The sequence below is a fragment of the Sinocyclocheilus grahami genome, unplaced genomic scaffold (genome assembly GCF_001515645.1).
Source record: "Sinocyclocheilus grahami isolate Dianchi unplaced genomic scaffold, SAMN03320097.WGS_v1.1 scaffold1544.1, whole genome shotgun sequence".
Lineage (NCBI taxonomy): Eukaryota > Metazoa > Chordata > Actinopteri > Cypriniformes > Cyprinidae > Sinocyclocheilus > Sinocyclocheilus grahami.
In genome coordinates, this window is record NW_015506723.1 from 79,083 (window position 1) to 98,361 (window position 19,279).

Here is a 19,279-nt window from a genome sequence, read left to right on the forward strand (position 1 = left end):
AGAAGTCATATTTACCATATTGTATAATATTCTAATAGTACATAGCAGTGGTGAACTGTAATAAAGTATTTTTTACTGTACTTTCACACTATTAGAATTGTTTTATTCTTTTGGGAAATCTTTTCTTCATTTTTGCTCGATTAAATTTCAGGGGGAAAAAACATAAAACATCATATAAATCCATTGAAGAAATCAAGGCCTGCTTGAATGTGATTTCCAGTTTGTGTACAAATCATTCTTTTGAGTGAGTTCTTTTCTGTGAACCTATTGAAATAGCTTACAGATCACATCGAACGATGATGGATGATTGACTGGATGATCTAGGCAGCAACTCACTGAATTTGGCATGTCTGACTCAAAATTCAGCTTTGCAATCATAGGAAAAAGAAACACATTTCCAAATATATTAAAGACAGAAAATCTTAAATTGTTGTAATATTACACAATATTAATGTTTTGACTCTTATTTTTGATCGAATAAATGCCTTTGTGTGTATGAAAGACTAAAAAAAAAAAAAATCTTACCAACCCCAAACCTTTGAACCATATTGTACTTTAACTCAAGTCCATGATTCGTTAAAGACAGCTCTAAAACTCTTAACAACGAAAATATATTAAGAACCCCTAAAAAGATAATTATGCCTTACACACTGATCGACAGCTAACTTCCTTCAGCCTGAATCAAAGCCATAACTACTGCTTTAAACACATACCCAAATGAGTGTCCCACCAACCAGACAGACACTAGCAGACATCCTCAGGCCCCTCATCAAAAGCTAATCAGGCATTCTGCCTAGACAGCTAAATACTTTTAGTCAGACTGTTTTGTGCTTGCACACAAAGGCACTTTTATTTGGACATCTAAGGGCCTTATCTTATTTTCTTAAAATAATTGTATTGGCTTTAAGCCTTAGATGTAGGTATCTTTCTCCAATCAAGACAATGTTACAGTGCATGAGGATGAAATAGGATTTTCATTTTTTTATTGTATTTTGGTCATACTGATGATATGGAAAATAAATTGATGTTAAGATAAAGCTGTGATGCAATCAATCCAGAACCTCTAATGTCAATTGATTATTTCTATTTATGCCTCTTTAAAATATAATAAGGGCTTTCAAATGAAGTCACTGCAGATAGTCAGTGATAATGGAGATGTTGGTTGATATTGTGCCCAGATTATTTGTCACTCTAGAAATATAATAGTCAAGTTAAGTGCATTCAAGCTGTGTACTGCACAATTTGGCAGAACAAAAAGTTACATATCATGCATACACTGCATACTGCAAAAATAGTAGTATGACATTCAAAACATGCCAAATGACTACAATTAAGATAGTATTTTGAGTTTTGGTACACATGAGCAAAAAAGCATTTCTATCATGACAACTCTCTGAAGATTTTAGCATGGTAATGGATATCACATTGTTAATGTATTTGGCGGAATAGATCTGCTACACTGCTGAATTGCTGCTGCTGTTGGTTATTGCTGTTGTTGTAGATTATTGCTGCTGCTACAAGTACAGGAACTTGCTACTGCCAATACATACGCCGATACGGTGCTGTGAATATTTAAGACGTACTGCTGCTGCACAAATAGCACATATAATAACCCAAAGCAGATCTATACAGGTGGAACTGGGGAAGGTGAAGGGTTTCAGAGGAACTCTGAAAGCGCGCTGCGAAATGCTGTAGTGAATGCTAATCAGCCGTTTAAATGTAAAGCAGCAAGCTTATCAAAACATATCAAATTATGTATATGTATATATATATATATATATATATATATAAATAATTTGATACTTTGTTTCAGCTTATTATTTAAGGGCAGTGTGCCATTTTCCTTCCTGCTTCTAAAAAAGACGACTCCAGATGTCCCTAACTCTACGCTGTTCTCATTACCGCCAGCAAGGTGTTCCAAAATTGAGGATGATAACGTTTATGGTAAAAGACATTAAATAAAATACCTAGATCCCATTTGCCAGGGATGACTTTCTGTTATTGCTTCATTTCAGACCTCCGAACCTGGAAATGAAATGTGTTCTGCAGGATGTTTAGAGGAAAATATACTTTGGCTTGATGAGACTGTTATTTGAGGTTCCTGTAATAGCTTTATTAAATTATGTATTGTAAATAAATGTGTGTATTTCATAACCAGAGCATGTCACGAGATGACAGTGATGTTGTCAGTTGTAATCAGAACGTCCTCTTTTGGCTTCTTATGTATGTTTTGTTTTATAAAATGATGGTGAAAATATTCCAGAGTTCATGAAAGGTTAATAACCTCATATGTTAATAATTTCATTCCTCTGAAATAGAAAAGCAGCACATGTTTTCATACAATTTTGCTGAATTAAATTACCACAAAATAACCACATTATTTAGTCTTCTATGATTTCTCTCAAGGGGAAATTTGATGTACTGGCTAAATTTGTACAATTAATTGGCTTATTATAGCTGAATGAATGCAAAAATGTTGGAGTCAGTAAAATATTTAATTGTATTGTTATTTAGGTTTGTTTAATATTAACATTGTGCTTGATGATCTATTGATAAGCATTCCCTCATGCACACATATAAATACAGTCATGCAAGTGAACACAGATGCACACTCAAAAGTATTAATATCGTCACAGCAGGAAGTCTAAAAGAGTGGGAAATAAATAGCTCTAAGTGTCCTCTCTAGCACCATAGACATAACTACATGTATATCCTACAAACCAAAGCAGCCTGTTGATCTCCCTTTTAGATTTTCCGCTCTTATTTTCCTCTTCACGGGATTGAAAAACTCTCTGAAGTTTACCAAAAGACCCTTATGGGATAAACATAGCTTTGCTGTGTACCTGGGGCAAGAACAAGCTGAAAAAGAGAGAGAGAACCTGCAAGAATCTCTCTATTTCTATGACAACGGAGGGTACTGAGTGGTCAGAGGAAGAGATAAACTCAAGATGGCTGCTTTGATCTGATCTGCGGTTATATATATATATAAATAATTTGATACTTTGTTTCAGCTTATTATTTAAAATAATTTGATACTTTGTTTCAGCTTATTATTTAAGGGCAGTGTGCCATTTTCCTTCCTGCTTCTAAAAAAGACGACTCCAGATGTCCTTAACTCTACGCTGTTCTCATTACCGCCAGCAAGGTGTTCCAAAATTGAGGATGATAACGTTTATGGTAAAAGACATTAAATAAAATACCTAGATCCCATTTGCCAGGGATGACTTTCTGTTATTGCTTCATTTCAGACCTCCGAACCTGGAAATGAAATGTGTTCTGCAGGATGTTTAGAGGAAAATATACTTTGGCTTGATGAGACTGTTATTTGAGGTTCCTGTAATAGCTTTATTAAATTATGTATTGTAAATAAATGTGTGTATTTCATAACCAGAGCATGTCACGAGATGACAGTGATGTTGTCAGTTGTAATCAGAACGTCCTCTTTTGGCTTCTTATGTATGTTTTGTTTTATAAAATGATGGTGAAAATATTCCAGAGTTCATGAAAGGTTAATAACCTCATATGTTAATAATTTCATTCCTCTGAAATAGAAAAGCAGCACATGTTTTCATACAATTTTGCTGAATTAAATTACCACAAAATAACCACATTATTTAGTCTTCTATGATTTCTCTCAAGGGGAAATTTGATGTACTGGCTAAATTTGTACAATTAATTGGCTTATTATAGCTGAATGAATGCAAAAATGTTGGAGTCAGTAAAATATTTAATTGTATTGTTATTTAGGTTTGTTTAATATTAACATTGTGCTTGATGATCTATTGATAAGCATTCCCTCATGCACACATATAAATACAGTCATGCAAGTGAACACAGATGCACACTCAAAAGTATTAATATCGTCACAGCAGGAAGTCTAAAAGAGTGGGAAATAAATAGCTCTAAGTGTCCTCTCTAGCACCATAGACATAACTACATGTATATCCTACAAACCAAAGCAGCCTGTTGATCTCCCTTTTAGATTTTCCGCTCTTATTTTCCTCTTCACGGGATTGAAAAACTCTCTGAAGTTTACCAAAAGACCCTTATGGGATAAACATAGCTTTGCTGTGTACCTGGGGCAAGAACAAGCAGAAAAAGAGAGAGAGAACCTGCAAGAATCTCTCTATTTCTATGACAACGGAGGGTACTGAGTGGTCAGAGGAAGAGATAAGCTCAAGATGGCTGCTTTGATCTGATCTGCGGTAATTCTCCTTCTCTCTGTGGTTTGTGGAATGAACACGGCTATTTGTTGAAGCTAATATCCTTTCGTTTCGCTCGCTTTCTGTGAACATCTCCCAGTATGCTATGGTTTAGTGTGAATTTCCTACGTCATGCATGGATATGCAGAGATAAACATCTTGTGAACAAGGCCTGGAAGTTTTTCTTGGATTGGTGTGGGATCAGAAAGAGTTTGATTTGTTTTGCTAGATTGCAAATGCTCATTTAAGGGTTGATGACGTGTTATCAAGGTCATGATGATTTAGATTAGCAATAAATTGAACTGTAATCACAAAAAAACACCATTATTTTTTAATGAAAAAAAATGACGGTCACAAATGATAACTAGAATCCAGCTAAAGCTTTTTCATTTTTTTGTGCAATAATGTCAATGACAGTTCAGTGTTTTCTTCCCTCGACAGAGTTGATATTAATTTTGACCCATTGGACAATCAAATCAATCCTCAGCCTTCCTCTGCTATTTAATCATATGCCTTCTTCACAACTGAATTGGACAAGTTGACCTTTAGTTGCTCGTGCAGATGTGAGCTGTCAAAAAGTCCTTCATATCACAATTACTTCTCTCTCCCAATGAGTTTGTTTTACTTTGAAGAATAGCTGTGATTGCCATGATGTTGTGCTTTCAACATTTTTCAAGGAATCACTTTCTAACTAACATAATCATGATTTTTATGCTGAAACAATTTGACGTATAAATTCCAAATACAATTTATGTGTGTGTGTGTGTTTGTTTTTTTCCTCCACCTGACTAGATAATCTTCTGATAGACTACCAGTTCACCTTTAGTCTGCTTCAGGAGGATGATCAGCATTACAGAGCCATTAACTTCATGGCGACTCCGGAAGAGGTCAGTGAATTTGCATCGTGTTCACAAATGAAATGGGCATGAGCAATTTGTATCTGGCTTTGTGTATTCTAGGGATGCACTATATTTGATTTTTACCGATAACTGATTTACCGATATTATTCAACTCATTTTGACCGATACCGATATATTTCCTTTTGTTTGGAAACAACACCAAGTCTCTCCTGTGCAGAAATTATAAGCAAAATATTTTACATTTTGGTTAGTTTTTAACAATAACTTATTTGTTAGAATTAAATAAACAACAATGAAGGTTTTTTTGACAGTACATTGAAGCTTTAACTAGGGGTGCTCCGATCAGGATTTTTGAGGCCCGATCGCCGATCACAGAAAGCAGTATCTGCCGATACCGATCACCGATACAGATCTTTTTAAAGCCTTCTTTTTATCATTTATAACTATTTATAGTGATACTCCAATCAGGATTTTTAGACATTTATTCAGGGCCTGAATTTCATTTTTGAAAATGGGGGGAATTCCCCTCTTAGGTGACTCTTGTGAGAGGGGAAGCAGCTTTCACACAGGAGTCCGCTACTGATCCGTGGCTGTTTACCACAAACACAACATTTATGCATTATTTTGATTTCAAATCCAAACATTGTCACTGAAAATGCTTTTTCAGCATTGCAATTCTTTTTTTACACAGTACAGTAATACAATCTTTCACAGATACGTTTAAACACAATAAATATAAGCAACACATTATTCAATGCTTTTTACTTTTGCACTTCTAGATTTATATATTAAGTTGCTCAAGCAAGTGGCAAAACATTTAAACTACTTTTCTTACGTTATCACAGACTTACCATTGACAGAAATAGTCAGCTCTACTGCCTTTCCTTTTGCATTTAAATATTTATTACATGCAATCCTGCCCGTTGATAAAGAACTTTGTTTTCATACCTCCCCAAGTGCCATCTATTATTGCCTTGTTTATCTAAAAGTGCTCTTTTAACACAGTAGACTTTAATAATATGCATTTATGGTGTAATTACTACATTTTCGTGCCAATCCATGTTCACATTTACTGCAAAAATTGCGCTGTTACTTTAATTCAGCGCTTGCAGCACAGCAAAAATAGACTCGGTGCAGAAACGATCTGCACTGCTGCAGACGCACCGCTACTGGAACGCACTGCTGGACAGCAACCGTGTGCAGTGTGAACACTTTATTAATCCGTTAACGTGAGCGCAATGCAGCACAATCTAATCATCATTCAGACAAAAATTCGAGAAGAAGAATGAGCCACACTGCTGACGGGATCTAATCACTAGCACACCCTGAGCACATGTGAGTTAAGGTATTCCTCTTATTGGCAAGACATATCAGCATAATTTTTCATATCGGGCCGATGCCGATATTTACATTTAAAGTCATTATCGGCTGGTTCTGATATCAGTCCGATAATATTGTGCAACCCTAGTGTATTCCCAAAAAAACATATTTGCAGAGCCCAAATTTGTGTCCTAAGCAGACGTAATATGTCAGGTTTCCTGCAACAAGACATTTTTTGTCCACACAATTTTGCGAAATTACTATGTGGCATAACAATCACAGGCAATAAGTTGATGGTTACAACACTTTTATGTGAAGCAGGATTTTCAAATGATCATATTTCATTTAGTAAATTATTGTGATAATTAAATGATATATTAAAGGCATTAGAATATAATATTATAACCTATTATTCTAAATTTAACCCTTATGCTGTGCTGAAAATCCTGTACCCAATTTGCTGTGGCTGGCCTTTTAAAAATGTATCCAATATTTGGGAATAATATAGCACAAGAGGAAATCTATGCTATTTTTTTTGATGAGCTATTTTCAGGAGATGACTGGAGCACACAACAGTATTCCTCTTATTGGCAAGACATATCAGCATAATTTTTCATATCGGGCCGATGCCGATATTTACATTTAAAGTCATTATCGGCTGGTTCTGATATCAGTCCGATAATATTGTGCAACCCTAGTGTATTCCCAAAAAAACATATTTGCAGAGCCCAAATTTGTGTCCTAAGCAGACGTAATATGTCAGGTTTCCTGCAACAAGACATTTTTTGTCCACACAATTTTGCGAAATTACTATGTGGCATAACAATCACAGGCAATAAGTTGATGGTTACAACACTTTTATGTGAAGCAGGATTTTCAAATGATCATATTTCATTTAGTAAATTATTGTGATAATTAAATGATATATTAAAGGCATTAGAATATAATATTATAACCTATTATTCTAAATTTAACCCTTATGCTGTGCTGAAAATCCTGTACCCAATTTGCTGTGGCTGGCCTTTTAAAAATGTATCCAATATTTGGGAATAATATAGCACAAGAGGAAATCTATGCTATTTTTTTTGATGAGCTATTTTCAGGAGATGACTGGAGCACACAACATGATGGTTAAAAAGAAGTCAACATTATTGTTAATAATATGATAAAAAAAATACTGTGAACTTTTTATTGCCGCTAAATATTTTTGTTGTTGTTGTCATGTTGTTTGTTTTGCAGACCAATAAGAACCTTGATATGTCAATTAATGCGTCTAACAATTTCAACCTCAACATAACATGGTCTATTGGCTCAACAGGTAAAGTATTTCATGCTATTGTATTTCATGTAATATTTCAGAATAAAATGAAATCCCAAAAGAAAGAATTACTTTGTGAAATAGTCCTGGCTGAACAAAGTAAGTATAGGAAGGCTATGGGATTCTGTTTGTCAGGGCATTCATAAAATGCTTTTGATTTCAATTAAGATAAACAGGCAGTGCTCTTGCACAGGCAAATGCCTAAGTTAAATTGTTTTTCATTTTGTTGCTGTTTGAATAAACCTTTAGGACAAGCAGATATGTGGAGAAGTGTTATAGATATATGCCCTATAGACACAGATAAACCAGACTCCCAATGATCACTAGACAAGTGTGAGAGCATATTAAAAGAAGTCTGAGTGGTTAATGGAAAAGTCACATTTTGCATTGTGATTAATTGCTAACTAACTAAAATAAATCAGTTTTTCTTTCTGTCATACTTAATGGAACAGCCTCTGAATGGATCATCTGGGAATCATCAGTATAGACTGACTGATGTTCATTTTCATTTGTGGTTCGAGATTTACTGTTTTATGATAGACCTTGTATTCACTATTAACCATTTAATCTGTTCAAATGTTTCGAGAAGCGGCAAGAAGCTTGAAGTTTTTAGGCTTTTTTCATGATAGTTTCACTATTGATCCTGTTGGTATTCAAGTACGGCTCCTTACAATGGCTTTATTGAGATGCATTATTCAGATGTTTTATAGTTGCAGGGTTGATCAGAATGTTATGCCATATTTAATCTTGCAGAAGGTTTTGTATGCGGGTGTTGTTGTTGGCTGACGTGCACTTTGCTGACGCTGTGTTTTGTGTCCCTGCAGCGGGTACGATCTCCGGGGAGGAATTCCCCATAGTGTCCAAGACTAACATCAAAGAATACAGAGACAGCTTCTCCTCTGATACATTCTCCTTCCTTGCAAATCCCAACATTACTTTCCATGTTTATGTCAGCAACTTTTCATGGCCAATCAAAATACAGGTAAGATCAGCTGCCAGGTGTACGTTTTATTTAGTCCAGTCCAAAACAGCCTTTTCTTATTTATCAAGTACAGGGGTTGAACAAAATAATGTGAACACCTTGGAAATAGGCAGTATTTCTTTATTTAAGTGTTTACCACTATTTGCCTTTAATATACCTTCTAACCTTCATCGAATAGATTCATACATTGTCTATCAGAACGTCCGCCAGTTGCTTCAGAGATGTTGAAGGAGGGAATCTGCTCTTCACTCTTCTCTCCAAATCTACCCACAGTGGTTTGATAATGTTCAAGTCAGGTGATTTGTCTGGTCAGGACAGATGTTGAAGTTCATCTTGGTGCTTCAACTGTCCAGGTTTTATGATCATAACACCATCCTTTTTTTTTAGCATTGGTGACCATAATTGGCTTTGTGAAGTTCTCTGTGGTCAGTTTTAGTGAAAACAAGGTCTTCAATGTGAATAATGAGGTTTGCTCTTACTTTGTTGCAGTAGTTTTGTGTTTCTTTGGACACAATCCTTTTACGGTCCCTATCATTCACTTGCGGTTTTCGCCTCCTATTCTTTCTTTTTTTTTTTTTTTTGCTGATGAAGTCTTGCCATGCTTTGTGTACATAGTCAAAATGGTAAATACTGTTGTTCTTAAAACTCCAAACTATCAGGCCCTTAAAGTTACAGAAGATCCTGCTAAGAGGGGTTACCCTGATTTGCCCTTTTTGGAAGTCTAACACATCACCCATTTCATCCACAACTTAAACTTCACTCGTATACAACCTGGACAATATAGACAATGAAAATATACATTTTTTTCACTGTTGTCTACACAGATAATCTGAATCCTTATAATAATAGGTGTTCACATTATTTTGTCCAACCCAAAACCTGAAATATTGATTTATATGCATACAGTACATATACAAATTTTGTTTCATACAAAATGGCTTATTAGATATAAAAGGAAAAAAACAACAACAAGTTGAGTTTCAGCTCCATCCCTCAGTTTGAGAATTGAAACTGCTTTTCTTGGAGCTAGTATGACATAGTTACATGCCAAACTGTTGACAGATGAGATTTTTATTTTGATATATTAAATATGGTAAATGATAAAGTTGTAAACTGGTTACATATTTGTTGAGATTTTCTGACTTTGATCAAAACAGCATTATGATCATCAATACCTTCATCACAATAGACCACAACAACAAATTACTGTAAATATCATCCATGAAATTTGTTTTTGATTTCAAGTCAGGCTCTCTAAGCCCTCGTGTCTAAATAGGGCACCGAGAATAAACCATTATGAAGTGTGTTATGCAAAAATAATATGTTTAATGATCCATGAGTCCGCTTTGTGCTCATCAATTTAGAAAAGCACTAACAAACTGTACAAAATATCTTCATTCTCTCAGTATTCTCATTTATGAACTAAAGACCATTTTTAAATACTTGTGCTTTTTAATGTCCATTGCATTCTGAGTTTAGATAATCCTGAGTAATCTGGTTTAACTCATAAAAGTTAATATTTTTAAGGTCATGTTTGTTATTGTCTGTGTGAGAGAAAAAAAGGGGGGTTGTGTCAGTGAACTGATGTGCCTTTTCATAACAATGTCTGTGTTGAATATGCATATTTCTAGTTCTGGAATATTCTGTTGCATTCAATTTCAGTACAAACGAGTCCGACATGGAATTGAAATACACTACCATTAAAAAGTTTGGAGTCTTTACTTTATGTTTTGAAAGAAGTTTCTTAAGCTCACCTAGGCTTTATAAATGTGATCAAAAATACAGTAAAAAAAATAAATAAAAAAACACTAATATTGTGAAATATTATTACAATTTAAAATAACCATTTTCTATTTTAAAATGCAATTTATTCCTGTGATGGTAAAGCTGAATTTTCTGCAGTCATTACTCCGGTCTTCAGTGTTGTAACGTGGGAGGCATGACAACGGAGTTGAGTATCCAAATGCAGCATTTATTCACTAGAGTGGTCAAAACAGGCAGGGTCAAACACCAGCAAACAGGTACAATCCAGGGCGAGACAAAAGAGCAATCCAATAAACAGTGCAAGGTCAAGAGGCGAGGCAAGGCGAGGCAGAGACTCGGAACAGGGTACAGGCTAAACAATAATCAGCAATGTGTGTGTGAATGAGTGCAACCTTTATAGTGTCACTGATAGGAAGCAGGTGTGGTGCAATAATGAGTTCCTACTGATGTGAGACAGCTGTGAACCGATGATGAGATCTGATGAGAGACAGGTGATGCACTTGATGAGTCCGGGCAAAGGATTATGGGAAATGGAGTCCTGAGTGAATGGCAAGGTACAGAATGGAGTGCCCTCTAGAGGAGCTCATGGGCACTCCAGCTGGAGATCATGACAAGTGTCACATGATCCTTCAGAAATCATTCTAATATGCTTGAGTTGCTGCTCAAGTAACATTTCTTATCATCATTGTTGAAAACAGTTCTTAATATTTTTGTGGAAACCATAATACCCTTTTCCAGGATTTTTTGTTGAATAGAAAGCATTTCTTTGCCAAATAAAAGTATTAATTTCTTTGAATAAGAATTCTTACTGACCCCAACATTTAAATAGTATATCCATCAAAAAGTTTACCCTACTTTTCCATTCCCACTCTACTTTAAATATTACATGTGAAGGTTTTGGACAGAACAGGTGGTGCTGCTTGTAATCGGTCTGCTAAGTCATCAGTCTTCCTAGCAACCCTCAGTCAGATCCTGCTGTTCCCTATGTGAGAGTGGAGCTGCACTGTGGCCTGTTATTATCAGCCGTGTATTGATTGTGGCTGTGAATCATTCCCATTAATGCAGTCTTATCTTAGCCACATATAGATGAGATAGTAACACAAGCCCTTAATTGTTCTCATCAGGAGCCCAGTACCATTCATCTATAGACTGATCCAAGTAACCTGAGAAGCACCACTTCTCCGGCGCTGACCTTCATCACATCTGATGGACATCTAGTCAAACTGTTTTCAAAATAAAATCATCTATCCCTCAGATTTATTGGCCTATTTGGTGCATAAAGAGAAAATAATATTTCCTTCTGCCATCCGCAGTGAGATTTTGCATCTTCCTTTTAAATGACTCTTTTATCGACTAGAGAAAGAGATGAAACTGCTCCCACTCTCAGCTAGAGCACAGTGTCTTTCACTATTTGCTTATGAAAAACTCAATTTGTTCATACAAAGTGATAATGAAAGATTGACACAATGACAAATGCTCCAAATGTGTTTTCTTTTACTCTCTGTGTCTCGTGGCCCATGTGCACTCACGCCTGTCAGTGAAGGTTGCGCGTGGTCGCGAGTGTCTAAAACAACAATATTTTATGTAGTCTCATACTTCATGTGGGTTAATTGCGTAGGTCATGGCTGTAGTGACCCGTCCACAGGCTAGACACATACACAGGAAGTGAGAGATGTGTCGCTGTCAGCCCTGAGGCTGAAGTGAGTTGCTGGCATACGAGTGATTGCTATCACAGTTGGAGTTGTGCTCTGCATTCATCACCCACAGTCTTCACTTTTCTGCTGCCTGCAGTCACTCTCTTTCACTCTCTTTATCTCTTTCATGTCAGACACTGGCAGAGATTCTGCATTTATAACAGATCTCACCCCGTGTTCAGTCTGAAAGAGTTAATCACACCAGCAGATGCATACATACTTGGTGTAAGTTTTTTATTAATACTTTAAAAAAGTGAAATTATTAAGAAATTAATACTTTTATTCAGCAAGGATGCATTAAATCAATCAAAAGGGATAGTAAAGTGATAGTTTGTACATTTTTGGTACAAATGATTTCTATTTAAAATAAATGCTGTTTTTTGTTTTGTTTTTTATTTTTAAAGAATCCTGAAAAATTACGATTTCCACAATAATATTAAGCAGCACAACTGTTTTCAGCATGTTTTCAATGTTTCTTATGCACCAAATCATCATATTATAATTATTTCTGAAGGATCATGTGATTCTGAAGACTGGAGTAATGGCTGTTGAAAATTCAGTTTTGCCATCACAGAAATACATGATATTTTAAAATATATTCAAATAGAAAATTGCTTTAATTTTAAATTATATTAAAATACTGTTTTAAAAAAAACTGTTTTACTGTATATTTGATCAAAATTGTAATCTTACAGACTCCATTATATTATATTATATTATATTCATTTTTTGCATTTAATGTTTGAATTATACTTATTTTTTATTTAAAAGAAAAAATGTTTTAAGAGTGAGATGAGCAAAGTGTAAAAATCCATGTATTTTATACTATTCACACACATTTTATATGTGACATCCTCACACATTTCTGAACCCAATAATTAATTTTTTTAATAAACAATGTGGTAATGTATTAATTACAAAAATAATAATAATTAATTAATTAATCAATCACATATTCCCAGCTGTGTTTTGCACATGTGTTTCTGCCCTATTGCTTGCCATTATTTGCATCTCTTCCTATTAATCATGAATCTGTGCTCATGGTTTAACATTCTGGTTATCAGGTTTAATCCAGATCAAATAAGCCCAGCCCTTCAGACTCATTAATGAGTAACATTAGGAGAATCAGGGTAGTCATGTGCAGAGGAGGCTGCTTGGCTTGGGAAAGGAAAGCATTTCCTGCCCTCACTCTGCTCTCTGGGGTTATCGCCCCAGTCTCAGGATGACATCAGCTTAGAGCTGAGGGCTGGTTAGGGGGCAGAGCATGAGGGGATTTGTCCATCCTATTGGAACAGACTTATATTTAGTTTGTCACTGTGATCCTGTACCTCACCCCTATGGTATTTTTCAGTCCACATTCACAGCCGGTTGCTCTACTCACCCCTTTTTATATTTATTTATATATTTATTTTTAAATGAAGAATTAGTACTTACAAATGAGCAGAATTTCCAGCAGACTAGATTTTGTGCTGAAGTTTAGTATCCAGTTTTGTGTTGGTTTTAATCACCCATTAATCAAATTTAATGTTGTTCAGTGGAAGGGTATAGTGACATTACTGTCATTTATTGTCAATAATTGGATTATGCCAATAGCTGAACATATGATAGCATATGAAACCATAATGATGATTGTTGCTGTTTATATAATCATTATGCATGAGTGTTTTTTGCCACCTCAGTGTCAATATCATCTTATTAAAGGAACAGCACACATGTAGTGTTTAATCTGCAAAACCTGGTCCAGTTTTTAGTTTACTCTGGATAGTAACTACCTATTTAGACAAGAAAAGACTGTTTGACCAACATCTCAAGTGACCACTTTTTGGACACAGTGTAGAGACATTGGGCTGTCTGTGTGCAATGCTGATTTGAGTCTATAATACACTTCTCGTGCATCCTCAGTTCTCTTCCTTTATTCTTATGAATACAAACAAGGATTATCTCGAAAAGATCAATAAATTAAAAATCAAGAAGTGTTTATAATACTCTAACAATAAGCAACAATACTTATTCTGACTGATATTATATCTGACTGGAAAGCTTTCCATGTTGAATGGCCATTTTGTCGCAGCCATTCTGGACCGAGGAGTGGAGGGTGATTTGATTTTCTCTACACACACGTCACTTATTTTCCCCAGTCCTGTGGACATCATTAAATAGAATGCCTTTGGTAATCTCATTTCTGACAGACAGTTTGCGGTCTACCTCAGCCTCTGTCCATTTCAAGCATCTGTGCGAGTCTCTTTGGATAAAGGGAAAATTGAAACGGTTAGCCAGAAACACAGTGCCATATCTGTTGATAGCTTTATCACAGCAGATTGGCTTTCATGGGGTTGAAAGAGGATAGGTAAAGCTAAGTGCTCAGTGCTCCTGAATACGAGAAGGCCATGATGGCAGAGATTGCTTCATATGCTGTGTCTATTCTCACTCATTCTCTCATTCATATTACCTGTGCAGTGAATGCTCCATGGTTCCTTTTGTGAAGAAGGAATGCGAAGAAAAAGAGCAAAACTGGCTCTGATGTGAATATTGTGAGGGAATATTATTATTATCACATATTTACTTTATTTTATCTGTACTTTAGTTTGATATTATTATTATTATTATTATTCGTACATGTTCTTTTTTGTTTTTTAAAAAACGTTTAAAAACGTTTGGAAAACGTTTGTTTTCCACGCAAAACAAACGTATTGCTTTTAAAAATGAGTTATTCAAGAAAAAATAAAATGCTTTTATTTTGTAGTTAGTGGCCAATCTATATAATCTTACAAAATTTTTTTTAATATTTATTAAAACTTTTTTTTGTTTTGTTTCAGCAGTAATGTAAATTCAGTATAAACCACAGATGCAAGGCCTTAGATCACCAAAACTTGACATTGTGGCTTGATTTGATGCCAGATGTATATTGTGAGTATGTGTGATTTAGCATTATATCATACAAGCATACGATTAGTTTATTCCACCTCAGTTAATATAGGTGAGCCACATCTCTGAATGTAACTGATTATAAATATGAAGCTCATTTGAATATTGGAGGTATGCATAATATTCAACTAATATCTTACTGCAGTCATTAGGTTCTGTCATGAATATGTTAATGTACCTTCTGCAGATCTTCATGCTCTCTCTCTCTCTCTCTCTCTCTCTTTCTCTCTCTCTCTCTGCGTGTTGCTCTGCCATCTCTTTGTCCCACACATCCAGTTCAAGAAGTCAGATATCATAATCATATACCTTTTCTAACTCTTTTAATATTCCTGGGAAAGGTAGAAGAGTATCTATTTCTACCCTTTCCCATGCACTCAACCACAAAACAAACTTGTTTTTTTTCCCCTTTTGCAACAGCATGTTGTTCACTGACCATTGCTGAGGTTAGCAGTGTCCTCTCCTCACCCCAGCTCTTGATATTCTCCTTAGAGAATTGTTGTATTTGCCTTTAACAGCTCCCTGTGCTTTTATGTGCAGGCCTCACAGACCCTCTGATTCACCCTGATTCTGTTTTGCCTCAGAGTTCTTGGTCCTCAGAGGTGGTATTGAACTTTAAAAAGCACATGCACTCAATAATCACTTAGCCTCTGATCTTTGTACAATTATGGTGTAGTGGTGGACACTTTTACACTAACACTAAAATGCTAATTCTCATGAGCTCTTCCGTCTGATCACTCCAGCTGGTCTCTGTGCTTCTGAACTACAGTTTCAACCTATTTCTAATGTTCCCCTTTACACTTTACGTTAGTACTTATAATTTAGTACTAAGTTAGTACTTATAATATATACTGTAAGATTAGGTGTAAGGGTGTCTGAAAAGGGTTTGTGCAGAATGTGACATTTTTACGGTTTCATTCTTCTTTCTACAGAAAAGTACAAAATTAATTTGATAAATTTGTATCTATTGACAGCCATAATTTAGTTTCTCTTCAGGTTTATACATCTAACATTAACAGTGAGTAGAGCTGAATGCAGTGTCAATTAAAAGAAGGGGGAAAAAAGCCCCTTTTTTCATTCATTTTAATTTAATGAATTAATTTTTATAAAAAAATTTTTTGGAATGGGGTCCATCGATTTTTGGAATCAGAAAGTTTGAAAAACCCTTGCTTAGTTCTTGAGTAGTAAAATGTTTGATAGATCAACCATAGTTTCATCAGTATTCCATATGTTTGGTCTCTACTTATTATTTTTTTATTTCATTTTTAAAGTCCTCAATATGGTTTATTGACATTGTGTAAAGAATCAGCTTTTATGCAGCTGTGCGCATGAGTTTATGTAAGAGTGCAATTTGAGATCATTCTGTAGCTACAACCGAGGAGGAAAATTACCTTCTGAATGATGCCCCTAGTCTGCAAATGTTCATGCATTCGCCATTAAGCCAACAACATGACAGAAAACAAGAAACAAAATAGCTTGATTTGCTATTAGCTTCTTTCTTGTAACGTGCACAAGGCCTTTGCATGCACAGCTCCATTCTAGTGCATTAGCAGACATATTTTCTGTTTCATGATTTAAAGTTTCATGAAAGTGGGCCTGCTTTCAACAAACTTTTCTAGAGTGTTTTTCCTGCCAAACTGTTCCTTTGCATTGCATTGGGCAGCAGCTAAATGTAAATTAGATGTATAAGAAAGCATTTTTGGATAATTGGATGCTAATGCAAAATTAAATCAATACATTTAGTATTGAGGGAGTTGGTTTTAGGTATTATCACACTTTTTTTTTTTTTTTGTAAAAAGAGAAATTATGGTAATACAATCTGCTTCCGTGATCCCTGATGTCTGGCACGGTGTTCCACAAACCTTTTTCACAGTCCAAAAACACTATTTTAGTAGCCTAACACCTCACTAGCTTTTTTTGCTCTCATGTCAAGTTAAACTATTAATTCTCTATGTGTTTGGAGGATGCATGTTTCCACTCTGCGTGGTAAATTATAGCTTGATCAATATAAATTAATTACAAAAAAGACAGCATGATACAGTGTGTGCTTAAAACCTCTCTTCACCCACCTGCAATAAAATATGATGGTGTAGCTACTGTGAGTGCAGCTAACACGGCCCTACGAGCCAGAGGTGTGGCACTAACAGAGATGTGCGCTCGTTCATAGACCAGCGTGCTTTTGGTTTAGTGGACTTTGGGCCTAAACTCCTGAGCTTGACCATCAGTCACCATTTTCAGGTCGTTAAATCTCTTCTGTAGATATCTAAAATCTACAAGGTCAGGAAAAAGATGAGAGCTTGGAATCTGCTAGCTAGCATACCCATAATGTTCTTTTATATCCTCAAAGAGCTCTTTAATGGAGGTGGCAAAGTCAGGGTTATTAGCCAGAAGCTGGAGTGAGATGGAGAGAAATATGCTGACGGTAGGTAAAGACATCATGAGAAACTCAGTGCTTGTTAGGGTTTTTATTATTTTAATTAACAAGGAGACAACAAACCATCAAAAAGAATGTGTCTGTGTCTGCCAAGGCTTAGAAGCCGCTAGGACTGTGTGTGATCAGATGTCCTTGGACCTCTTAAAGACAAAATAAGTCAAATGTGTCTTTTAGTCCATGTACTTTGATGCTATATATATATACACACTACCATTCCAAAGTTTGGATTTGATAAGGTGGTCACCAAGACTGCATTTATTTGATCAAAACACAGTAAAATAAATACTATTGTGAAATATTATTGCAATTTTAAATAGCTGTTTTCTATTTTTACAATTACACATTATGATCTGATTGCATTTATTGCCACTTGAATTGCACATAAGATGTTTTGTTAACTGCAGTTTTCCTTTCTTTACAAACCCTTCAGTAAAATCAGTAGCATCTAGAAGAGAAGACAATGTTTTAAATTTCTCTCTTTGTGGAGAGAAATAAGAGAAACAAGATTCCAGTGAAATAATTTGATAAAAAAACAGATATTGTTGATTAAATCAGGTGAGAAAATAGCAAGAGTGCAGTGCTTGTTTTCATTTTAATCTTAGTAGAATAAAAAGACAAACCCAAAAACCTGCAACACATTTCAGCGACTAAATGTGATTATGTGCAGCGCAATGGAGACACCCATGAGGGGCGACTCACTCCATGCACAATAAATCAAATAATATGAGTCTTCATCTCATACTGTATGTGTACATTATTATTTAACCATATTTTTAACAACCACAGCTATTTTTTGTGTATTTTTTCATTAAAAACTTTCTATGCCTTAATGCAAAATACTACAGGCAAAAACATTGTTTATTCATGCACTGGTCAGTTTTTTCAAAATGAGTTTCTTCTCATCCACTGAGTCAGAAATCTCTTTACATACACCAGGGCTACTTTCTATAGTTTCTATTCCTTTCTATAGAGTGGTTTGTTTATATATCATTTGCCTGATTTTTTTTTCCTGGCTGTTGACAGAATTTTCTGATCTATGGGATGATAAAAAGAGATGTCCAAAATCCCTTCGGTAGATTTTTTTTTTTGTGTGTTAATATGTGACCCTGGACAACAAAACCAGTCATAAGGGTCAGTTTTTTTAAATTGAGATTTATACATCATCTGAAAGCTGAATACTGTAAATAAGCTTTCCATTGATGTATGGTTTGTTATGATAGGACAATATTTGGCTGAGATTCAACTATTTGAAAATCTGGAATCTGAGGATGCAAAAAAATCAAAATATTGAGAAAATCGCCAGTTGTCCAAATGAAGTTCTTAGCAATGCATATTACTAATCAAAAATAACGTTTTGATATATTTACGGAAGAAAATTTACAAAATATCTTAATGGAACATGATCTTTACTTAATATCCTAATGATTTTTGGCATAAAAGAAAAATTGATAATTTTGAACCATACAATGTTTTTTTGGCTATTGCTAAAAATATACCCAAGCGACTTAAGACTGGTTTTGTGGTCCGGGGTCATATATGTCAACAAAATGAAACTTAACATTTTGAACCTAGTTTCATCAGATGTTCATTTATGTATTTATTTGTTTTACCCTATTTACCCTGGGGTGTCTTGCCTTAAAGGGGTCATATGATGCGATTTCAATTTTTCCTTTCTCTTTGGAGTGTTACAAGCTCTTGGTGCATAAAGAAGATCTGTAAAGTTGCAAAGACTAAAGTCTCAAATCCAAAGAGATATTCTTTATAAAAGTTAAGAGTCAGCCAC

At 35.1% G+C, this 19,279-nt stretch overlaps 1 protein-coding gene across 1 annotated transcript in view; it reads left to right on the forward strand.

Moving 5' to 3' along the window:
• Nucleotides 1-19,279, forward strand: part of LOC107571055 (attractin-like protein 1) — a 176,083-nt gene that overhangs the window by 66,578 nt on the left and 90,226 nt on the right. Inside the window, exons 14-16 of the mRNA XM_016257333.1 lie at nucleotides 4,995-5,089; nucleotides 7,622-7,700; nucleotides 8,525-8,682. Coding sequence (XP_016112819.1) covers nucleotides 4,995-5,089; nucleotides 7,622-7,700; nucleotides 8,525-8,682 — 332 coding nt within the window. The remainder of the gene's footprint in view (nucleotides 1-4,994; nucleotides 5,090-7,621; nucleotides 7,701-8,524; nucleotides 8,683-19,279) is intronic.